The 10520-nt window shown below is 38.8% G+C and overlaps 1 protein-coding gene and 1 pseudogene across 1 annotated transcript; both read left to right on the plus strand.

Annotated features, from left to right (window-relative positions):
* The first annotated feature begins 2017 nt into the window (after positions 1-2017).
* Positions 2018-7443, plus strand: LOC135767473 (complement C1q-like protein 3; annotated as a pseudogene).
* A 1382-nt stretch (positions 7444-8825) lies between these two features.
* LOC135767486 (cerebellin-1-like) lies at positions 8826-10005 on the plus strand. The gene is made up of 4 exons (XM_065277214.2): positions 8826-9035; positions 9327-9389; positions 9467-9598; positions 9692-10005. Exons 1-4 carry the CDS (start codon positions 8864-8866, stop codon positions 9988-9990), a joined length of 666 nt encoding a protein of 221 aa, XP_065133286.1. The 5' UTR covers positions 8826-8863; the 3' UTR covers positions 9991-10005.
* Positions 10006-10520: the final 515 nt, after the last annotated feature.

A 10520-nucleotide genomic window follows, 5' to 3' on the forward strand; every position in this document is an offset into this window, starting at 1 on the left:
TAAAAAGGATTAAGACCTCTTTTGTCAGGTGTTGTTGCCATGGTGAATTGTAATATCTTAGATCCATTGATGATGGCTTTTCATAGTGGTTGTGCACGCGCTTAACTCAGAGTCAACCAATTCAGAGTCGATTGAACTAACTCAGATCAGCTGTTCTGTAACCGAAAACACTAGCCGTTTCCCAATGTCAAGGAAGGATCCTCGGAACCTAGAATTTCGAGGATGCTACGTCATCGACGTCCGTCGAAGGACTGTTCCAATGTCGAGGATCCTCGAAATTTCAGCCAAGGACTGAGTCCTTCGTTCGACAAATATCCCATATACAGGAAAGGATGCAAATTTGTATCCTTCGCGGTCTTCACGCGCTGAAATCACCCACAATCCTCTGCGCGCAGCACCGAAAGCACACCTCTCAATCACGTAATGACGTAATGACGTGCACTTGCTAGCCTGTTCCATTTAACGTGTTCTCCGAATGCTTAAAAGGAGCCTCGCCTCGCCTCTGAAGGAAGTGACTTGTAAGGACTAGTCCTGCCAAGGAAGTATCCTTGACATTGAGAAACGGCTTCAGAGTTTCCAATCTCAGAGTAAGTCAACTCACAGTTCAAGTTTTAACTCAGAGTTGTGTTACCAGTCGGAGCGGACCACTAACGTCCCTCCGTAAGTTCCACCTCGAGGAGGTCCCCAAAAGCACCCCAATGACCAAACACACGAGAACAGATAAGTAAAATTAAAACAAGCTTTATTTAAATTATTTAAAATGAATTTGGGGAAAGGGAAAGCTAAAATATGGTCTCTCTTTCTCCTCCAGGGAGAGATGGGGGTTCAGAGAAGGGGAGGGGGAGACGACCCGCCAACAAGGGTAAGTGCCCACAGGGGAAGGACAGGGCAAAGCTCCTTCGTCCCTGTCACACCTCCTGCGATTTGTATTATTGCTCCCGTGGCACCCTTCTCTTCTTCCTGAAGGCAGAAATAAACACACTATGAATTTGGGGAAAGGGTGAACAGCACTACCTGGATCCACTGCACAACTGAGCTTCATCAGGCTGTCTCCAGCGACCTTGTGCTCCTGCTTGGGATTGTGGTAAGGATTGGTTGTCGTAATTTCCCTTGTACGTGGAGCCTTCCAAATATCCAAGATGAATGGACATGGACCGGGAGTATAGGTAAATAACAAGGGTCGTTGTTGTGTTCCTCCACTCTAGGTCTCTGGCAGCGGGCAGTAGTAAGGTTTGGGCGATTACTGGTGGCAACCGCTCTCACTCGTTCCAACAGGGGCTCTCCGGACCTGAGGGCGAGTACAGACAACAAAGAGACGGCACAACTCTGCAAAGCTTCAAGTGCACACACGTCATAGAAAAGCTCACCCACAGCACTCCAAACACATTCCAGTGATTCAATAAGGTCCGCACTTCGCACCGAGTTGAGGCCCGTCCTGGGGAAACTTGGATTTACTGTTACGCACACAGTAGCCGTCCAGTCGGGTTAAGCTGCAAGACCACAGGGCTTCACTTTACCACTTCCACTCCTCCACAGAATATCCACATACATGGTGGGGCAGTCTTAGACAACAGCCTTACTTTGCAACATAAATGTTTACTTCCGGGTGTTTAACTCACCGCTTCGCCCGTGGCGCTTTTTCCCCAAAACATGCGATCACTTGTGGCGTTCTTCCCCGAAACAACAACACAAGCTTACTTTCGTCTTTTCTAGCCCCGCACTCTTTCCGCTCGCGTTCCAGCGATTCCCGGATCAGCGGGCCTTCCGACTCTTCGCAAGGGTGTGTGGCTTGGTCCGCCTTTGGCGGAAATGAACTCGCACCGAAGTCAACCGCACTTCTGGTCTCTCACTGCCCCATTTATATTCCTCCTCTTCATTTAATCACCCAATCGTGAATCGCCGCCTTCATCACCACACCTGTTGTCAATAAGTTTGATTTTCAGCTGCCAGGAGTTTCAGGAAGTGAGGAGTGTTTGTGAAATCCGGTCCGGGCGGAACCTCTCCTCTCACTTTGGTTGATCCTCCTTATTGAAACGGCCCACAGCATCAGAGATTTAAAGCTGAAGTGTGGAGCATTCACAGGAGTCATCTGTAGTCGTCTAGCAAGCGAGATGTTGGTGGTGTTACAACTGTTATTACTGCTCTGTGTTGGCAGCTCAGTTTCAGAAGATTTAATGACACCAACTGTTAACATTTTTGCTGAGCTGGAGAAGCTGAAGAAGATGGAGGAAAAGATTCAAACATTACAAGAAAAATTAGACAGTGTATTAAAGGTATAGCGAGAGATTTTCTTTTTCCGGGTGGATTATCTAGATTATTGGTCATCCCAGATGTCAATCATTCTGATGATATGTTGACGTATAACTTTCGTACGTGCTCGTCCCTAGATTCGCTTTTTGCACATGCGCACTTTCAGGTGTATATGTGTGGTGGGCTACAGTTTCAACTATTCATTGAAGCTCGCGTTCTCACTGTTTTTTTTCCCAAAATGTCTGAGGCTCGCAAAAGAAAAAGCGTCTACGAATTGTATGACAAGAAGAGAAAGGGCTAAAAAGAAAGAAACAAGAGTGTTTATGGGAGACTATTTCACACACTGGCGTGAGCTAATAGGCCATGTTGGGCTTCCCATGCAAAGTTTCTACTTGAAAGGTACATTTTGTCATGCTATTTGGAGAAATCCATTTAAAATCACTGCTAGTAAAAGTTTGATGTAAGCTATGATTAGCGATGCTAGCCCTGGCACAAGTCACAAACCACACAGACACGGTAAACATATCGACAGCAACTTGTAAACAGAGCGAAGAGAAGAACTAGGCTCCTGCATGCTCTCTCTCTGTCTCGTGCACACGTTTAATAGGCGTTCCCTCTCGGGAAAAGGTAGAACAGTGTTCTTCACTCCCATTCCTGGAGAGCCGGTGCCCTGCAGAGTTTAGCTCCAACCTTAATCAAACACACCTACCTGTGATTTTCTAGTGATCATGAAGACATTGATTAGCTTGCAGGTGTGTTTGATTAAGGTTGGAGCTAAACTCTGCAGGGCACCGGCTCTCCAGGGTTGGGAGTGAAGAACACTGAGGTACACACGTTGCACACGTGCATTTTTTTTAAAAAAAGTGGAGGGGCCGTTCTTTTAAATAATTCGGGAAAATCTTCCACTATACCTTTAAGTAATAATGAAGGTAAGGTAAAGCCCAGTCAGCAAATTTCCTTTGGCAAAGACCTGGCCCAAATAAACAGCTGGCCTGTGGCCCACTTAAGAAAGTATTCCCTGGCCCATATCTGGCCCAAATCTTTTTATTCACATCAGAACCAAATCTAAACAAGAGGTGTAAAATCAATGTTTCAGGAGTAAAAGTCCTCTCCAGTATTTTGTTCCAATTAGTGATGTTACATTTGAAGCGAGGCTTCGGAGCTTGTGTCGAGCAAAAGTGGGCGTGCCAGATGAAGCTTTGATTCGAAGCTTGTGTTGTTTACGTTGAAATCACGTGACCAGTGACAAACGAAGCTTCACTTTCTGCACAGTCACGTGCGAGCTTCGCTTTGCGTGTCAGAAGGTTCGAACCCCAGAGGTTTTTTATGAGTTATTTGCCTTATAACATTTTGGTCCCACATTATACTGTATATATAGTATTGCATTTACTTATACTTGTGTGCGCGTGTGTTATTATGTGCGTGTGAACATTATTTTGTACAATACAATATTGAATCATATGAATATTAACTAATACTCATACTTTATTGCCACACTTTAATAAGTAAATACATTTATTATATTGACCATTCACACACATGTTGTCTAAGCTTTATTTGTACACATAATATTAATATTCATCTGAATTTCATCAGCTTGTTGCTTCATTGACGGAGCTTTTTCCAGAAGCAACTGCTATATGTTTTATTAGTCAAAAGATGTCGCTGTTTTCGACACCCTCGTTGAGGCTTCGAATCATGGTTCGAAACAGTAAGAGAAGTATCGGTGCTTCATTCGAAGCTTCATTTCCCCATCACTAGTTCCAATCACCTGGATTTGCTAATTAGCACAGTTTTTCAGCAGGAGGTAACCTCCTGACTCGTTGGTGTTTAAAGCCCTCAATGAAGCCTTCAAAGCAACGCTGCCTGGAAGGCACTCCCCGTCCCCCGAATGTTTCAGCCAATCACAGCACTGGTGCTAGATATCAAGCCTTCCGCCAGCTTCTGGCAGTTTGAGCTCACCGTTGGTCAGGTGAGTAGCGCAGATATGGTAAGATAGGAATGTGACTGTTTTTGAACTCAGCTCGAAATGTTTCGAGCGTTTAAGGAACGTGTTACCCGCGTTTTCACGTGTCCGTAGCACAAATTTTTTCGTGCCAGTTTCACGTATTGGATGCGCAATTGTTTTTCCTATTTTCTTAACATTGTTTCTTTGGTCTTAGATTTGTGGCTTTCGTCTGATTTTTAAAATGTTTTCGTGCGAGGATTAAGTTGCGTTTGGCATAAATGCAGATGTCGTTTTAAGCATTGGTGTATATGTTTATTTATCAGAATAACCCAGAAGTTGGGGTTAAGGTGAGGATGTCATTTTATGTAACAGAAAGTTGTTCTAACCCCAATCACAAGCAACAATGGTAAGAAAATACGAAAAAGAATTGAGCAACCAATGCGTGAAAGTGCCACAAAAAAAATTGTGCCACAGACAAGTGAAAACACGGTAACACGTCCCTTAAACGCTCGAAACATTTCGAGCTGAATTCAAACACAGTCACATTCCTATCTTACCATATCTGCGCTACTCACCTGACCAATGGTGAGCTCAAACTGCCAGAAGCTGGTGAAAGGCGCAATATCTAGCACCAGTGCTGTGATTGGCTGAAACACTCGGAGGATGGGGAGCGCCTTCCAGGCAGCGCTGCCTTGAAGGCTTCGTTGAGGGCTTAAAACACCAACGAGCCAGGAGGTCACCTCCTGCTGAAAAACTGTGCTAATTAGCAAATCCAGGTGATTGGAACAAAATACTGGGGAGGACTTTTACTCCTGGCACATGGATTTTACACCTCTGAGTGCAACCCAAATGTCAACCAGAACTCGTTGTTTTCTACGGCGTGCCATATCTAAAACAGATGTGGTTCTCATGTATTTTTTGTTATGTGGGCCACATACCTCAAAATGACATGTGAACCAAAAGAACATTCCCGCCATTTCTGAAGCTACGGCAAAACAGATATGGTTACCATTTGGCCCATATATGTTCAGCCATGCCATATCTTGACCAAATGTGACAGCTGAAATCCACATGTGGCCCACATATGCTTGCTATCTGGGAGGTTTTACTGCAATAAATTGTCATTATGAAAGTGTGGGTTTTTTGTGGATTTTAGTGATTTTGCTTTTGACTTTTATAACATCATTGCATTTCTTTAAATGATGTTTTTCCTCACAGCTTTAAAAATTTTAGTACAAGATTCACAAAGTAACTCAACATTTTCCAGATTGAGAATAGAGATACATTTTTTAAAATGTCAATTCACAAAATAAGCTTGAATCTTTCCAGAAAGAGAATGAAGATACATTTTAATTTTTTTAAATTTATTGTAAAATGAAAGATTTTATATTTTTGTTGACAACATCTACACTGTTAACCCTCATATTGTCTTTACTTAAACAATCAAATAAACATCACTTAATATTTTCTGTTTTGAAGCCAAAGCTTAAAAAAGTTTAGTTGATTTAACTTTTAAGCTTACAAAATCCATTAAACTAAAACATTCAAGTAGAATGAACTTAAAATTATTAGTTCATGTTGTGAGGAATACCCATAATCCTTTGCGCCTGAATACTTTGATTATTTTCTGCTTTTTCACAGAATAAAAACTTATAAGAACTTTCACTACTTAAATATTTGTTAATAAAATGTCATATAGGTTTAAGCTCTTATATTATTGATGTTGTTTTGTTGTAAATTATAATTTTGTAAAGTCACCGTTCAGGTGATCAGTGTTTCCATACATGAATGCTGTTCAGAACACTTTATTGTATTTCTCTCCACAGTACTGACAATGCATGTCAAAAACACAGTTTTGTGTGTGTGTTTCTGTGGAGAATCACGTTTATTCAATGACTGACTTAAAATCAGTCATCAATCCTGTGTTATAATACCATTTATAACATCAAAAGCAATATAAAGTGATAAAAACTAAAGCTATATGCAAGGGGTTCCCTCACAAATTTCTAGTAATGTCAACTAATCTGGGTTAAGAGTGCAGGAATATTGGAAGAAGTCTATTCAACTTAAAATTGTTGTTAGAACAGTTTATATGTTTAAGTAATCATTACTTAAAGTTTTTAGGGCAACAAGTTTGCTTCATTTTTTTAAGTATATTCAACTTATCCGGGCTTACAGTGTATCCACATTCATAGCCCAAAAGATTGCCTTTTTAGCCGGACTAGTGGAATCTGGAGAATGACACAGCAGGCCTTTTTTTGATTGGCAAACTGTGGTCTACAAGAAAGTGTTTAGTAACATTGGAAATCCCTATGACTCCAATACTGGTAAGCACTGTAATGAAAACCTCATGATAAAAAAGAAATAATTTATATTTGCCTTGCAGTTCTTGATATACATGTGTCTTTAAGGTATTTTCACAGCACCAGTAAAAGGAGCCTATTACTTCAGATTTTATGCTCATTCATGTGCTCCAATGAACATGGAAGCTGGTTTATTTAAAAATAATGTATCTCAATGCTCTGTGTTTACTCAGCAACCTCAAACCAATAGTAATACCAGCAATGTAGTCGTTCTTACACTAGAACCTGGTTATCAAGTTTATATCAAAGTCTGGAGAAACGCTGTGATACCGAATATAGCTTCACAAGCTTCACAGGTTTTCTCATTTTCCCCTTGTGAATATGGAGCTTGTGTATTGTGAATCATTCCTGTGTAACTGTATCAGGATTTTAGATGGTGTCCTCTGAAGACCAACAGTTTATATTAGTTGTCTTAAAATTGCATGTCTGGATAAACCATAATGGTTCATCTGGTCTATTATCAGCAAAATAATTAATCAATGCAAATATGAAGAAGAACATTTTGACACTAATGCCTCATTCAACACCTTTATTTCATTGTATTTCGGAGATGACTCATAATGCAACACTATTAAATCATTCTCAATTAAAATATACTTCATTACCATCTACATCACTAAACTTGTCTTCCAAATGTCTTATTTCTGAAAATAATGCAGATTTTCATCAGCTCATTTGCATTTTAAAGGACACACCCAAAATGTCACATTTTTGCTCACACCTACAAAATAGCAATGCTAATCTCTGTATGCCATGGGCCCTTTAAAACACATTATTATTGCACAAAGTGTTTGTCACAAACCCAGTTAACTTGTGGCTCACAACATCCCTGAGAAGTCATTGTTAGTTACATTGATGTTAGAAGAGGCAGTTTAATTTAGATTTAAAGGGGACATATTATGAAAATCTGACTTTTTCCATGTTTAACTGCTATAATTGTGCCCCCAGTGCTTCTATCAACCTAGAAAATGTGAAAAAGATCAACCCAGTAACTTAGTTTTGGTAAACCATTTTCTGCAAGCATGTGAAAAAATAGGTCATTGTAATTTGGCCCTTATTGTGATGTCAGAATAAGGTAATACCGCCCCCTTTATCTTTTAGTATCATTTATCATTTAGTACGGAGAGCAAGAGAGAGAGAGAAAATAATTCACAACACAATTGAGTTTCAATTGCAACAAACCACCATCATTGTGACCAGTGGTTGCACTTCATCCGCTCATTTGCATTTTAAATGACACACCCAAAACGGCACACTTTTGCTCAGACCTAGATTAAGACTTAGTTTACATCTAAAAAAAAATCTCATAATATGTCCCCTTTAACTAACAATGCATCCCACAGATAAAACATAAAGTCAGAAATGTTCTCACTCAGTGTTCTTTGTAGCTATAGTCAATGTGTTTAAGTGCATACTTTTACAGTAGATAATGGGAAATGCAACCTCATGGCTATACCTACTAAAAATTAAAAAGTCTTAAACTTTTTTTACACATATGCAGACATCAAGAATCAGCCCATGAATCACAACAATGGTGAGTTTTCTGCATGTCGTAATACATTGCACTTCCAGCATATTATAAAATCTCCTGATTCCCTGAGAGTATACTCCAAAACTTTACAACAAAATGTATAAAGATGAACTATATAAGAAACACCAAATGTAATTTAGAATGTGAATACGTCTCTTTTTACAAACCTGTAAATCATACTGTCTAACAAGAGGATAAGCCCTTTGATATACACAATCAAACTTCTTTAAAAAGAATTTGCATTGAACTTTGAGGAGATTTTGACGAGTCTTGCTATCCGAGCTAAATCTAATCGTTATCTATCGTTTATCACAAAATTGACAATGCAATCTTGAAGCGAGTAACCTCTGGACCAATCAGTCAAACTGCACAACAATGACAATACTGTAAGCAACTAATCAACATCACATGATCAAATTACCTGACATGACAAACATGCTGTAAATACACACACACACACACGTGCGCACGCACGCACACAAAACATCATAAACATCATAACCAAGAAACATTCTTAAAACATTAAAAACTGGACGTTTTTAAAATGTGTGCATAAATTTAAGGAACTTTCTTAAAACATATGTCTGTTAACTGGATCATCATGTTGTTTTGTTGTCCCCTTACTTAAAACAGGAACAAACATAGCTTGTGTAGCATGAGTCTAAAGTGCAAATGTTTGTGTCTACATTTCTTTATAAAGACCGGCATCAGGGATTTAAAGTTAAATGTGGAGCATTTACAGGAGTCATCTGTAGTCATCTAGCAAGCAAGATGTTGGTGGTGTTACAACTGTTATTACTGCTCTGTGTTGGCAGCTCAGTTTCAGAAGATTTAATCACACCAACTGTGAACATTATTGCTGAGCTGGAGAAGCTGAAGAAGATGGAGAAAACGATTCAAACATTACAAGACACATTAGACAGCGTATTTATTAATAATGAAGGTAAGGTAAAGGTTTTACTGCAATACATTTTTAATATTTTTTCTCTGATACTTTTATAAGATCATTGCATTTCATTGAAATAATGTTTTTTTTCACAGCTTTGAAAAGTTCTGTACGAGAATTACAAGATGAGCTTGAATCTTTCCAGAAAGAGAATGAAGGTAAGGTTACAAAAATATTTCTCTCGCAATAATTTGTCATTATGAAAGAGTTTTTTGTGGATTTTAATGATTTTGCACTTATGCTTTTATGAGATCATTACATTTCATTGAAATATATTTTTTCTCACAGCTTTGAAAAGTTTAGTACAAGATTCAAAAAATAAGCTTGAATCTTTCCAGAAAGAGAATGAAGGTACATTTTTATTTTTTTAATTTAATGTAAAATGAAAGATTTTATATTTTTATGACATATTCTTATCACGTTCACAGCCCGAAAGATTGCCTTTTCAGCCGGACTTCTAGCATCTGGATCAGGACATACCGGGCCTGTTGATCATCGTTTAACTCTGGTCTACAAGAAAGTGTTTACTAACATCGGAAATGCCTATGACTCAAATACTGGTAAGCACTGTAAAACAAAACTCGTTATAACAAAATTATAAATGTAATATTTGCCTTTCAGTTCTTGAGTTCATATGACTATGTGCCTTACAGGTATTTTTACAACACCAGTAAAAGGAGTCTATTACTTCAGATTTTATGCTCATTCACATGGTGGAACCAAAATGGCAGTGACTCTGTATAAAAATGATGCACCTCAATGCTCTGTGTTTTCTTGGAAACCTGTCACCAATGGTAATGCCAGCAATGGAGTCATTCTTACCCTGGAACCTGGTGATCAAGTTTATACCAAACTATTGGATAAAACTTGGGTTTTTGATGATCACATGAGCTACACCAGCTTCAGCGGTTTTCTTATTTTTCCTCTTGTAAATATGGAGCTTGTGTACTAGTGTGAATTATTCCTGTGTAAGTTAACTGTATCATGATTTTAGATAGTGTACAACAGTTTATTAAAAGTGCATCCCTGAGACTTAGCTCACATGTCTGGATAAACCATCATTTGCAGTCAGTAACCTAATCTCTGAGATTTGTAATGTGTAATCTCTACACAGTTTCTGATATTACATTTATGTGTTTGTGAAATACAAATTATATGTTCATGGGCTAATTTTATGCTGTTTTACCAGAGTAACACAGTGTTGCGTGCAGACATGTGCAGTATTTTAATTAATTGTATTTTAAATACGTATTTAATTACTTTAGTGTATCTTGTAATTTGTATTTTGCAGTGTGAAAAAATAAAATGTTGTTTGTAACAATTTTTTTTTGTTTTTTATTGAGTATTTCAAATACTTAAGAAACATCACCATATTATCACCATAGTCATGGGCGGACTGGGACAAAAAATCAGCCCTGGCATTTTGGACCAGACCAGCCCCTCCCCACCAAACATGAGACGTCTCCCCGACGTGCAGATCAT

This window comes from Paramisgurnus dabryanus, chromosome 6 (genome assembly GCF_030506205.2).
Source record: "Paramisgurnus dabryanus chromosome 6, PD_genome_1.1, whole genome shotgun sequence".
In the NCBI taxonomy this organism is placed as follows: domain Eukaryota; kingdom Metazoa; phylum Chordata; class Actinopteri; order Cypriniformes; family Cobitidae; genus Paramisgurnus; species Paramisgurnus dabryanus.

Coding starts and splice junctions, on each gene's coding strand:
- LOC135767486 (XM_065277214.2), top strand. CDS start 8,864: ATGTTGGTGGTGTTACAACTGTTATTACTGCTCTGTGTTGGCAGCTCA. Junction 9,036..9,326: donor CGTATTTATTAATAATGAAG/GTAAGGTAAAGG, acceptor TTTTTCTCACAG/CTTTGAAAAGTTTAGTACAA. Junction 9,390..9,466: donor TTTCCAGAAAGAGAATGAAG/GTACATTTTTAT, acceptor TCACGTTCACAG/CCCGAAAGATTGCCTTTTCA.